Here is a 13,307-nt window from a genome sequence, read left to right as displayed (position 1 = left end):
CATTTTGGTGGAAGATGCGGCGCCTTGTTGATGCATCAAGATAAGGCGAACATCAACATGAGACTTCTTCTTGTGAGAGATTCACCTGTTTTGTCTGAAAGTACCAAAGTTTAAATGAATCATCGTGAAAAGCACGTTGTAAAGCTCGATTAGATTATATTTAAAAACAAAAAAAAAATCAAAACTACTTGATTCTGAATTTTTTCAATCGAAATTTTCAGAATCTCAGAAGTGAGACTAAAATATACATGAATATGCACTGTACACCTTCCAGAAACCCTGAATTTACGCCAAATGATACGCAGGAAGACAATCAATCAGAAAGGTCAGGCCTTTCAATTTGCGTTAAAGGTGGTGTGGTCGAAGTTTTTAAAAATTGCTTTATTAGACTTGAAATTGTCTAAAAACTCCGAAATTCATTATGAAACTTCTTCAACAAAACTCAAAAAAAAGTTATGGCGGCTCAAAAAATGACCTAAAACTAGTTAACATTTAATTTTTTAATTTGACCGACTTGTCAAAGTCGCAGCGGCTTGAGCCAAATTCTTTTGAAATCACCGTCTACTTTTGGCTATTATAAGTTAATTATTTTGCGTTTTCAACTCAATTTAAGTACATTTAAAGTCGGACCGAATTCGGTGAAATTTCGGCGATTTCAAAAAAAAAATATTTTCCAGCCACTGTGACATTGCCAAGTCGGTCAAACATCAAATTTTAACTAATTTTCGGCCATTTTTTGAGCCATCATAACTTTTTTTTGAGAAGTTTTCAAGAAGTTTCAATGTGAAATTCAGTGTTTTCAGACAATTTTGAGTCTAACAAGGCAATAAAAAATTTGACTACACCACCATTAAGTATTACTCCCCAGTTTTGCAAGAGTGTATTTAGTCCCACGTGACCAAGCTGTTTTGACATTCTTTTCCAGAGTAATGCTTCTTTTTTGTTTTGGAGAACTTATGGAATATATGTATCATTTTCGCACTTCTGATTTTGAAAAAATCTGCAAAACTAGATTCCAGTTCACAAAATGTCCTATCAAATAAACAAGCCTACTTGATATCTGACTGATCAGTTGATAAACATTTGTTCCACGGACGTCTATACACAAATACTTATGACCATTGTTTAAAGAACAGTTTTCAAGATACAAGGCAATTATTTTTAATCACGTTCGATGCACTTTGCCGCGATTATATATATCTATCACTTTTTTGACAAGAAATAACAGCGGCGCTAAAATTCTCAAAAAAATTTAAAATATCAATGATTTTATAAATAACGTTGGTACAGTTTAAAATAATATTCGAAAAAGTTATTTATTTCCGTCCAAGAAGTCCTCCAACAAGACCACCTCCTCTTCCACCAACGCCAAGATTAGCGTTCACCCCGTACCCATTATTGTATCCTCCACCATACCCTCCATAATTACCATAACTATTATATCCACCGTATGAGTTGTATCCTGAAAAGTTTTGATTTGAATTCCAAACTTTAGTTAATCACGTGGTGTCAGAATTTCTCATTTCGGCTTGATATATGTAGACTTACAAAAAATCCGGGAGAAGAGACGCAGAGTTCTCAACTGATTTTGCATGGTTAAGAACGTGCTGACGTCACATTTTTGGATAAAATATTCCCGCATTTTTTGTAGATCAAACCGTAATGGGACAGCCTGGCAACACGTGGTTTATAAGAATAACAGCTTACCCCATTGGGCAGAAGCAAGAGCGAGCATTGCTAGAAGAAGAATGCAGGTAAAACGAAGCATATTTTGTATTTAAATCAATTCAAAATTTGAACTGATAGTGAATTGAAAATAACTGAGCTGGGCTTTTATAGTACTACTACCAAGATGACGTTGATCTGAAACTTGACGAACATCGGACAATATTTTCAGGTGCATCAAATCATATTTGATTCTTAATCTCTTATGATAAGAAAAACACGCGACTCCTTGTACGGATCTTTGTTTTATTTTGTGGAAATTTAAAATATTAGAAACTATTAACTGTAGGAAAACAAAATTAAGACACCAAACACCAAAGCCGAACATTTTTTCGAAGTTCAGAAAATTTTTTACGTGGCAAAGTTTACTGCTAATCACATTCCTAATAGTTTTTGTCTCACAATAAGCAAATTTTTTGAATTCATTGAAACTTTAGCACAAGCTTTACAAAAATATGCAAAACCAGTTTGATAGTTTTGAACAGTTTGAAACTTTAGTGCCTGTCAATTATAGTACTTTTTGTAAAGCAGCAAGTACTGCCAATCAAACGTAAAAGTGGAATAAAGCGTTACAGGTGTATCATATGTACGCAAACATTATTCGGAAGAAATTTTAATTCCCGGCAAAATTTTTTTGAAGAAGTTTGGTTCCCCGCAAAAATGTTTCAGAAGAGAATTGAATATACGCCAAAATTTTACTGAAGAAATTTGAACTCCCACCAAAATTTTCTAAAAAATTTGAATTCCCGCCAAGATTTTTCTGAAGAAATTTCAATTTACGCCACGATTGGTGTCGCCACGATGTCTCGAGATCTGCCGATCTACCCACTTTTTGTCCAAGGTCCGAGGTGTTTTCCAGAGTTCTGTCAATTTTTTAGATCTACTAGTTTTCCATTTTTCTGAATAATTTTAATTAAATGAAAACAAATCATAGATCCAAACAATAACAAGGCGTTCACCTTCTTCCCCTCCTTCCCGAAAATGAGTCAGAAACTAAAATTCAGAATCTGCGCCTGACAATGTTGTCTGTATTGACGATCCTCCAATTCGTCAAAGTTTTGATGGAACGTCATATGAGCGAGAGTATAAAATGAGCGGTGTAGAGGAGGTTCGGAATAGATATTTTCGAATTCTATGCAAAAAATGCTACGTTTCATTATCATCCTTCTTGTTGCCATTGTCGCCATTTCCTCTGCGCAATGGGGTTAGTTTATAAACTCAAAAGTTTGCAAAAAAAACATTAATTATACAGGATATAACTCATATGGATATGGTAATTACGGTGGTTATGGAGGATATCCAATGTATGGAGGATACGGTATGAATGGTGGATATGGTGGAGGTGGTCTTCTCGGGATGTTCCTTGGAAAGAAGAAGTAAAATTGTTTCTTTTTTTTTGAAAATATTTGCATGTAAATGCAATAAATACAATAAATAATTTTCATAACAGACAAAAATACACAGAGTTTCAAATTATTTTCCAGTGTTTCAAAAATAGCTTGAGAATGATAATTGAGAACGGTGTGGATTTTTTAACAAAAAAATCAAAAAAACATGTTCCAAGAATTAACTCATTCTTAACCATTGCGTGACACGTGGCATTTTTTGAGTTTTTTATGGATTTTAGCTGTTTTAAATCAGCCAACTTTCAGCTTTGTTTCAGTTTTTCATTTTCAAGGAAGACATAAAAAATAAACTAGAACAACACATTTTGTAATAGAGAAAAACTACGACAAAGTATGTATATCTTGTGCCAAGAAAAGTCCTCTAACTGACCACTGGGTCCACAACTTTTTTTAAAAATTTACCATTCTGATAATTAGATGTCTGGTTACAATACTAACATATTTTTAAAATTTTTCCATGTCTAGTTTTTGAGAAAATGTAGGTAGTTCTGAAAAAAATGGTGGTTCCCCTAACAGGGGAAGGAGCTTGCTCTAAAACAGCTAATTTCTTTGGAGTAATTATCTGTAATCATCATCTATCAAACATACGTTATTACGTAACAGATTTCTGAGGACTCTTCGAGATCCTTCCCCTGTTAGGAGAACCACCATTCCTCTGATCGGAAATTATGACAAATCTAAATACTTTTGGAGTGTTTTATTATGATATTCGGTTGTTTTGGATCATTATAAGTGCATTTCTCCACTGGCGCTACTCCACCTTTAAGAATGCCCCATTAGGAACCTCGCAGAAATATCATTGTGGAGGCTTCACTGACTGAGTGAGACATTGTGTGACCATCGCAAATTAACTGTGTATGAGTTATCAAAGTTTCAACAAAAAAACCACAAGTTATTCTGAGATTACACGATTCTCTGACACGCAAGCAAGTATTTCTGAGCGTCTGCAAAAAAATTATCAAAGTCGTTATCAATTATAGTTATCATAATTAACAATAGTCAACATAAATTATAGATATCATAATATAGTTATCATAAAGTTATCAAATTATTAAATAAGTTATCAATTATCAAAGATCTTCTGAATTATGTTTTCGAAAATTTCAGGGTTAATATTTATTACGAAAATCTGTACATTATATCACAATCAAATAAAGAAAGTCAGCAAATAATTCCTCTCTCCGTCCTACTTCTTTCCAATAAGAAGCCCGAGAAGTCCTCCACCATATCCACCATATCCAGGATACATTGGTGCTCCGTAGCCATAGTTGTACCCATATCCTATAATGTATAATTTTATATAGAAAAAAGACTTTAAAAGGCAAAACTCACCATATTGGGCTGAAGAAAGTGCGAGAAGGGCGACTAGGAGAAGAATAATCAAACGAAGCATTTTGAAGACTAAACACAGGAAAATCGAGTTTAGAACTATCTTCTCAAAATTTTAGACTTTTCTTTTATATTGAATTCCAGATGACGTGAGTCGTGTAAATATCTAGAAGACGTCATTTTGACAACAATGTCAGGTGCTAAACTATTTTGTTTACTTTGAAGACACTACGAAAACATACACACATGGCATTCTTAAGTGGAAAGCGTTAATTGGATTTTTGGTCGATGAAAATAATTTGGCGAAGAGGAGGTATTTGATAACTTTTAAAGATTTTACTAAACCTGAAACTGAAATACTTGAAAATAAAATTCTCGATTTTTCATTTGAATGTACAAATTTCTTTGTAGAAAAAATCTGGCATATTTGCAAAAGTTTTCTTCATTTTCTTCATTAACATTGTCGTAAAATTTTTTAGTACGTTTTAAAACTTAATTTCCCGGTTCTTGTAGATCTTGCCAAGCACAAAAATTGTTGCTATACTGTAAGTTTAATTGACTGGAATTTTCAGAAAATAATTTAACAGTTTTTTTTTCAGTTAAAACTCGTTATTTTCGAATAGAAATTCAACAAATTTTGCTATTTGTGTTTAAAAAACAGTACCGTAAATTCATGGTACGAAGACCCGCCTTCATGCCTACGTGCCTATTTCATGCCTGCCAACCTTTCCGAATTTATTTTCCGAATTTTGGCGGGAACTTTGATTGTTTGGCAATGACTGTTGCCATGAGTGCAGAAGGTATAAGGTGTTGGTTTGAAAACAATTACCCAAATTTTATTAACATTAACAGTCTAGTTAAAGCATGATTGATTCTAATCCCGACTATGAACATATCCGTTTTCTCATGAAAGCCAACTCTTTTCTAATAGCAGACGGTGATTTTCCTTTTGTTTCCGGAACAAACTTCCAAGTAAAAATGGCAAATGTGAAGGTGAAGAAAGTGAACATGAGGAAGGCGTACTGGTGAATAATGTTCTAAAATGCATATTTTAATTTAATCACTTCCTCTTGAGTTCTAAAGATTCCACTCACATTTATTGGCAAGAATGTGAGTCCAACCATCCAATTGGCCACCCAATTACTCGTGGCCGACACTGCAGCAGCTCTTCCACGTGTCGCAGAGTCGAAAAGTTCTGATGTGAAAAACCATGGAATTGGCCCAGGCCCAAATGCGAATGTGACAACAAATGACAAAATGAAGAGCACATTCATGTAGCTCGCCCAGTGGTATCCGGCATTTGATAATGTCAAAGTGATCACAATGAGAATGGATGAAATGCACATTCCAGACAATCCAGCGATATGAAGACGTTTTCTTCCAAATTTAGGATGATCTATTAGGAATAAACATCCAAACGTGGCAATAAGCTTGATACATCCAAAGCCAACAGTTGCGTACATTGGCTCATTTCCAGATAGACCGTTTCTTTTGAAAATGAGGGTAGAGTAGAAGGTGACGGCACTGATTCCTGAAAATGGAATACATATAAGGTTCAAAAAATTTTGCTTCGTAGTTTGTAGTATGCGCAAGAGCCCTTGCTACAACTTAAACCAAGGCTTTCATGTGAGAGCGTAGGCTCACGCCGCACGTGGTGTCAGAGTGTCTTATTACGGCTTGATCTACGTAGATCTACAAAAAATGCGGGAGAAGAGACGCATAGTTTACAACTAATTTGGCATGGTTAACAACGTGCCGACGTCACATTTTTTAGGGCAAAAAGTCTCAACTGGCTGAACTAATCACCGTTATAAGCTTGAACACCTGTAGTTGAACGAAACACATAACTGACCTGAAAACTGCTGACTGAACATCATCAAAATGGAAACAATCATTGGCCACTGATTATCTCCCTTGAACAACGACACGTATCCAGGTTGATGTAATGGCTCGACAGTTACCATTGTCTCCTGCACCATGTGCTCGAGCTCTTCGTCGACTTTTGTGTGCCCTCTCAGTTTCTCTAAAATTCGACGAGCTTCTTCTCTGTCGTTAAGCTTGGAGATCAAGTATTTCGGAGATTCCACGCAAAATGGAATCGTCGCAAGTTGCAGGAATGTTGGAATAGCCACACATGCAAAAATGTATGGCCATCCTACTTGTGTTCCAAAAATCTGCGGAAGACCAAGAGCTTGCGAGAGAACTATCGCTACAGATATATTCAACTGGTGAAAGGATCCACATTTGCCACGTAGGTTCGCTGGAGCCAACTCGGTAAGAAACATTGGCACCAGGCCAGATGTGATACCACAGTTTAGTCCTACAAGGAACCGGCCAAACACGATCATTGGGTAAAAGTTGAACAATTTTGAAGTTGAAAGACAAACTGCTGCCAGTAAAGCGAGAATATTGTTATAGAGTAGAGTCGATTTTCTGCCGAACTGAAATATATTCATTTAATTAAAGTCACCATTTTCAATTTACTAACTTTATCAGCAAGAAAACCAGAACAGAAACTTCCAAACATTCCACCAACAGAGAACATGGAAACGGCAACTGACCTAAAAACATGAAAGGTTGAACTTCAGCTTATATATAGAACAGTTAGCTTACCATATGAAATCAGCCTGGTACTGTGAAAGAACTTCTCCAAATAATTCGAAATGACACTTTTTGATCCAGTCAATAATTAGGGGACCCGGAGCATTAATGCACCCTATTTGAAACCCGTCTTGAAATGATGCAAGTGCTATTGATGAGATACAAAAGAAGAGGAAGGGCGTCCAGTTTTCCTGAAAATTCAAATTTATTTGTCAGGCCTGCTAGGTCATTAAAGGCGAAGTACCGAAATCTGGGCAATATTTTAAAATGACTACATACTTTCCCCTGATTCCGAATATCTAAGCGAAAAAATTCAAAAAAATTTCCATGGTTTTATATTTGAGAAATCGAAAATTTTATTCGCGTCCCCATGAGATTTTTCAAATGCGCGCCCAAATCAGGGAATTTTTTTTTGAAGTTTTCAACTTAGGTATTTGGAATCAGGGAAAATTTTGGAGTCATTTAAAAATATTTCCTTGATTTCGGTACCCCATCTTTAAAAATGCATGTCCAGTCGGAATAATTATGTTTTTTGAGCATTGAAAAATTAATAAAAAAATAAATGCAGTCCATAACTAAATGCAATACTGTGCAATTGTGAATTCATTTCTTACGCTAAATTTCCATAGGCACCTAACAAGTTGAAAGAAAAAAACAAACTTACATCTGGCAAGCTCTGATGATGATTTTCTTTTTCAGACTTTTCTACATTACTGCTGCTTTCGCTTTCCATATTACTGAAGCTTCTGAAAAAATTACAAGGTTTTCAGAAAAACATACATTTCAACTTGTACCTATCATTTTTATTTTGACTGGCAACAACGGCGTTCATAAATAAACACAAAAGAGTTGCGATATTTGTATAGAATGTCTAGCCTTTGTTCTGAAATCAAAAAAAAAAAATTGAATATAATGATAAGGGTCTCAGTGGAAAATTGTCTTTTGAAAAATGAGCGGGGGCAAAGAAGGAAGGATCAGCCGATTGCAGGTGTCAGACAGGTGTGGTTATCAAATTATCAATCATCTGATACGGGACAAGATTTTTTTCTTGTTTTCACAGGTTTTGAGAACCACGTGAATTAACAATGTGTATTGTAGTACTGTACTGAAGACTGAAAACCGGTTACAATTTTTTTTCTTTTTCCACTTCATCAGTGTGGATCCCGGCTAGTAATATCAAAATGTAGAAGACAATTAAAACATTTTTGAAGGTCACTTCATGAAATTATTGAGAAATATGTAAATTTTTTGACGGATTTTTTGTAGTCATTTTCAGTAAGGTTTTCGAGTGCCTCTTCAAACTGATATTGGCAGTTGCCAAAAATTCCAAAAAAAATCTACTGGAAATTATTAAAATTCCAGTATGGAATCGATTTATGCACAGGAACTTTGGTTTACTTTTAGGTATAGGCTTAGGCTTAGGCTTAGGCTTAGGCTTAAGATGAGGCTTAGGCTCAGCCTTACTTAGTAAGACGTGGCGGGGGAAAGAAAACAAAAAGACGTCCCAGAAACACTCGTTCAGAGTACGTGCAAAAAATCAACAAATTTAAGAAAATAAAAACTCGGAAGTAATTTGTATCAAAAAGGAAGTAATTTGTATCACTTCCAAGTGAGTATATTTTTTCTTGTAACGTCTTCATTTGTGAAAGACGGAAAACTGGTTTTTTAGGGTTTTTGATAATAAGTGTCAGGTCGAATTCAATCAGGACTTGCGACAGATGGTCAAATTTGTCACGTCGTGGACAGATGATTGGAAATCTTCGAAAACGATATGGTTCTTATTAGAAAAAAACGCTGCGTCTCAGGACTCTGTTGGCTTAGGCTCAGGCTTAGGCAAAGGTATAGGTTTAGGCTTAGGCTTATGCTTATACTTAGGCTTAGGCTTAAACTTAAGCTTAGGCTTAGGCTTAAGGTGAGACTGCAGACTTAGACGTGGCGGGGGAAAGTGCAAAAAGACGTCCTAGAAAATTCAAGAATTCAGAAAAAACAAAAAGAACTCAAAATGAGACATTCTCAAGCCCTACAAAAAGTCATGAAAATTGTCCGAAAAGTGCCAAAAAAAAGCAACAAATTCAAAAATAGTGAAAAAAAAAAATTTCGGGGTAGCTCACGCTGGCTTGTGTGGTATAAGAAATATTTTTGGGGAAAGGCGTAAGGAGCACCGGCTAATAATATGCTAACAAAACTCAAAAAAAAAAAACAGAAACAAATATGATAATAAGCTTGAAAAATATTTATAAAATCATGTTTTTACTGGATCAATTTTTTGTGAAAACATTTAAAAGAAAATGTTGATCCATTTTTCACAAATTGTATTGGAACAGAAATAATTTAAACAAACAAACAATAGAATTCACTCAATCAGTCAGCCAGATTATGCAAAGCTTTGCAGTTCCGGTTTAAAATTATACCACATGATTTCAAACTGTGAATGGCAACATTCAAACTAGGCAAATTATGATTTCAAATCATCAAACTACAAAAACTTCAACTCTCAAAAAAAAGTTGATTTCTAGACAAAGCTAGACAAAAAATGAAGTATTAATGAAATTGTGGGTTTGAAAAGTAGACACTCACTGGAAAATAATATGGAGATTTAGAGATTCATACGAAAATAAAATGAAAAGATTGAAATCAGAGACTGGTTCATTTTAATGACGTCTGTTGCTGTGAAGAGAATGAGACCATGTTCCTGTTAGACTTGATGACGATTCATCATTAGATGTGAATTGAAATGAAAAAGCAGTTGGAAATGTAGAAGGAAGTAAACGTAGAAAACATATGTATATCTGAACTCAAAATTATGTTTTGTATTACCAGAAAATACAAAACAAAGTATGCTAGCTAGTCCGGAATATATTTGTAATAAATTGCAATATTTGTCTGAAAGCTGTATTTTTCAAAAATTCCAAAAATACGGGAAAATTACAGGAAGTCCTTTTTTTTTTTTCATAAAACTGATCAGAATTTTTACTTCTGTTAAAAAATACCAAACAAAGAATGCTAGCTAGTACGGAACATATTTTAGAAAAATTGGAATGTTTGGTCAAAAGCTGTATGTTGCAAAATTCCAAAATGTTTTTCCGGAATCTTTCAGAACTTTCCAGAATTTTTTAGGAAATTCTAAAACTGTCCACATGTTTCTAGAAAATTTTAGGACTTTTCCAGTTGGTCAAATTTTCCAATTTTTTAAAGTACGGGAAAATCATATGAAGTTTTATTTGTAAAAAGTTTGTAAAAAAAATTATAAAAAATTATTGATAAAAATGTGACCGTGTTTGTAGAACCACCCACATGCCCGAGAAGTTACCGACTGAGCTAGATGAATTTTTGAAATTTTCGATAAAATCGCTTTTTTCAATTGAAGATTTTTTGAGACTTTAAACACCTACAACCAATTATGAGCAATATATTTTCGAATCCGCTTGTCACTTAAAATGAAATATCGTTCTTTCTATTTAAAAATAAATTAATTTAAAAAATCGACATTTTCCCGTAAAGCAAAGCTAAAATTAATTTTGAATAATCGATTTTTAGGCTAATTTCAGAGCGGCAAACTTGCCGAATTTGCTGTTTGTCGAGGTCGGCGAATTTGCCGAATTTGCCGAGCACGGCAAATTTCAAAAAAGTAGATTTGCCGAATTTGCCGCACACGCCAAAAATTTGACAATCGAATTTTGACCAAAACTGTTGATTTTTTCGCCAAAAATTTAGTAAAATGGCACAAAAATTAGTTATTTTGATGTTTAACTAGACACACTACACGAAACTTATTCAGAAGCCAGATATTTGTTAAGAATTCAGTAGTTTTGGTGCTTCAAAAAACATTTTAAAAAATCAGATTTTTCCGAGCTTGTTAAGCACGGCAAATTTCCGAATTTGCCGATTTTGCCGAGCTCGGCAAACTTTGAGATTTGCCGCACGCCTCCGTTTCAGAGTTTCGGCAAATTTTTATCAGGTTAGCAAGTGTTCTTTACGAAAAAATGTTTGAAATTATAAAACAAAGAAACGTTTGTTATTTCTGTTATTTCACGTGTCCTCTTTTTGGGGAAAAACAAACAAATAAATAAATAAAATCCAACAAAAACGTGAGGCGTGTCTGATAAGAAATCTACATTTCCATTCATTTTCGATTTTTTACTTTGCCGTCTCACCTGAAGATTTGAGAAACGCTACCACGTGGCGTCGGCGTGTTTTCGTTGCGGGGAACAATTTTTGTCTGCGTCTCTTCTTTTTTCGAACTGTCAAGCTTAACACTTTAAAATTTATCAAAGATGTTTCAGGTTTGACCCAAAGAGCAAGCAATTTTGCGATCTTCCACTTGGCCTAGTTGAGCGAGTCTTTGGGGAGCTTGATTTTAAGAGGAGGTGAGTAAACTAGCAGTTTCGTATTTGAAAAGGAGTAGTTTACGTTGGAGAAACTACTGAAACGTGGTGTACATATTTAATAACTTAATGTAGTCTTTAGTAAAGTTTGCGCCGAAGTTTTCGAGCTACTTATCACACTAATTTTTGGAGAATCAAAACGTTACCAAAAAAATGTTCCTAAATTCCGCCACTTAACCTAAATTTTCTCGTACTGTGTCAGTTTCAGTAATTTCCGCACATCCACTACTTTTTCAAAGCCAAATATTCTAAGCTTAATGAAGTTTATTTCAGATCAGTAATTCGAAATGTTTCTACTGGAATCCGCCAAATTGTCGACAACTCTTTTAAGAAAACGACTAAAATGAACTTGAGTGTTAGCGGCGTCTTCACCAATACCTTTAGTGACGATGTCGAAGTTGACTATAACTGGGACAATATCATCGAATATTCTTACAAATCTTCGGAAACGGAGTATAAGAAAAGAGAGGACGATGGAGACCATACGGAAATAGCTGTTAGAGAGCTCGGAATTCAGCTCAACAATCCGAATCATCAGCTGGAGTACCTGGAATTCTGGATAAAACCTTTACGATATTTTACCGAAGAAGAAAGGACCGAACGATGGAATTGTCTGGAAAAATTCTTCAAGAAGGTTGAGAACTCGAAGGTTGCTAAAATCTCGTTCGTTGGATTCAGGGGATATAAAATTGCAACGATTTTGCAATCTTTCTCACCAGGAACCCTGACACGACTTTATGTCAATGTTGCTGATTCGGATATCTCTCAAATCATCGACGCGGAGCATTGGATTTATCTAAAAAAGATCAGAGTGCTTTCGCCTTCTCCGGTTTCCATTCCGATTGATGCTATTCTTCACATGACACACTTCGACGTTTCTGTGATCCACCTTTCCACTGATGATGTCGCAAAGATCAAAAATGTGAGTGAACAATAAAAAGTTGAAAAAACATTATTTTAAAATAATTACTGGTCGTTCTCGAATCCGCAAGTTTCACAATGGGGATGATCCGTACCAACATCACGGACCCAATGGAAACTGCAAAAATCTTCGGAACGCACATTCATCGTGATGATGTGGATGTTTTGGGTGACATGGATATTAACAAGGACGATGGTCCAGAAGTTCATTTGGATGACGATTGGCATGAGGAGGAGCTCGTGGGGGCTGTGGGGGCGGAGGAGGAGGAGGACGAGGAGGACGAGGAAGAGGAGGACGAGGACGAGGAAGAGGGGATGGCTGATGTCCCGGAAGTCAATGAGGCCGTGCACAGAGTCAACATTAAACTCGGCGACGCTGACATCACCGTTGTGGTGTCTCCGACATACTTGAAGATTGCAAAGAATACTCGTGAAAATTGAACTTTAATTCCTTTCTCTTTTTTTTTGACTCAAAAAATAAATAGTATTTCAAAGGAATCGCATTTCAAACTGATACTTAAGTTTTTCAATAGGTTTTTTTTTTCAGTTTTGATTTTTTTTTGTGCTTAAAGAGAAGACTGTTAGCCACTCAGCCACTTCAGCCATATCGAAACAGTCATATTGGCTCTCTTTCAGATCACTTAAAACTCCGAACTATGATGACGAAAAAATGTTTTCTTGAATTTTCATTTTATTGTGAAATTGAAAACTCTGCATAGCCCGCAGTCACTTGAAAGCACATTTAAGATGGAATCAAATGGTAAGAAAGCTCGTGTAATCAGGAGATTTTATCCGGGGTATGCCGAGGAATATATGGTGCACTCGCATTAGCTGGCATTTTTTGTAATTATCGGATTTCTACCTTTTTCTTAATCTAGTTTGTTATCATTGTCCATCATTTACAACCAAAAATTTGCGTCATTTACAACCAAAAATTGAT

General features: G+C 35.2%; 4 protein-coding genes and 1 pseudogene across 5 annotated transcripts; 2 read left to right on the top strand and 3 right to left on the bottom strand.

Annotated features, from left to right (window-relative positions):
- Positions 1-1,316: 1,316 nt before the first annotated feature.
- On the bottom strand, positions 1,317-1,768 carry cnc-5 (CaeNaCin (Caenorhabditis bacteriocin); the record flags this gene model as incomplete). Its single annotated transcript, NM_071014.1, has 2 exons — positions 1,317-1,462; positions 1,708-1,768. The coding sequence occupies 2 exons, from the start codon at positions 1,766-1,768 to the stop codon at positions 1,317-1,319; spliced, it is 207 nt and encodes a 68-aa protein (NP_503415.1).
- Positions 1,769-2,868: 1,100 nt separating this feature from the next.
- On the top strand, positions 2,869-3,105 carry cnc-1 (CaeNaCin (Caenorhabditis bacteriocin); the record flags this gene model as incomplete). The annotated part of the gene is made up of 2 exons (NM_071013.3): positions 2,869-2,929; positions 2,978-3,105. 2 exons carry the CDS (start codon positions 2,869-2,871, stop codon positions 3,103-3,105), a joined length of 189 nt encoding a protein of 62 aa, NP_503414.1.
- A 1,126-nt stretch (positions 3,106-4,231) lies between these two features.
- Positions 4,232-4,807, bottom strand: cnc-11 (CaeNaCin (Caenorhabditis bacteriocin)). Its single transcript, NM_001083278.3, has 2 exons — positions 4,464-4,807; positions 4,232-4,412 (listed from the first exon to the last, which is right to left on the bottom strand). The coding sequence occupies exons 1-2, from the start codon at positions 4,522-4,524 to the stop codon at positions 4,318-4,320; spliced, it is 156 nt and encodes a 51-aa protein (NP_001076747.1). The 5' UTR covers positions 4,525-4,807; the 3' UTR covers positions 4,232-4,317.
- Positions 4,808-5,281: 474 nt separating this feature from the next.
- R09B5.11 (Facilitated glucose transporter homolog) lies at positions 5,282-7,944 on the bottom strand. The gene is made up of 7 exons (NM_071012.8): positions 7,856-7,944; positions 7,726-7,807; positions 7,074-7,252; positions 6,949-7,021; positions 6,313-6,901; positions 5,555-5,991; positions 5,282-5,497 (listed from the first exon to the last, which is right to left on the bottom strand). Exons 1-7 carry the CDS (start codon positions 7,891-7,893, stop codon positions 5,345-5,347), a joined length of 1,551 nt encoding a protein of 516 aa, NP_503413.2. The 5' UTR covers positions 7,894-7,944; the 3' UTR covers positions 5,282-5,344.
- Positions 7,945-11,344: 3,400 nt separating this feature from the next.
- On the top strand, positions 11,345-12,810 carry fbxa-195 (annotated as a pseudogene). The gene is made up of 2 exons: positions 11,345-11,428; positions 11,720-12,810. Coding segments are annotated over exons 1-2 (1,175 nt in total).
- The last annotated feature ends 497 nt before the right edge of the window (positions 12,811-13,307 follow it).

This window comes from Caenorhabditis elegans, chromosome V (genome assembly GCF_000002985.6).
Source record: "Caenorhabditis elegans chromosome V".
Lineage (NCBI taxonomy): Eukaryota > Metazoa > Nematoda > Chromadorea > Rhabditida > Rhabditidae > Caenorhabditis > Caenorhabditis elegans.
Note: the sequence above shows the minus strand (reverse complement) of the source record. Positions and strands in the feature narration are given on the sequence as shown.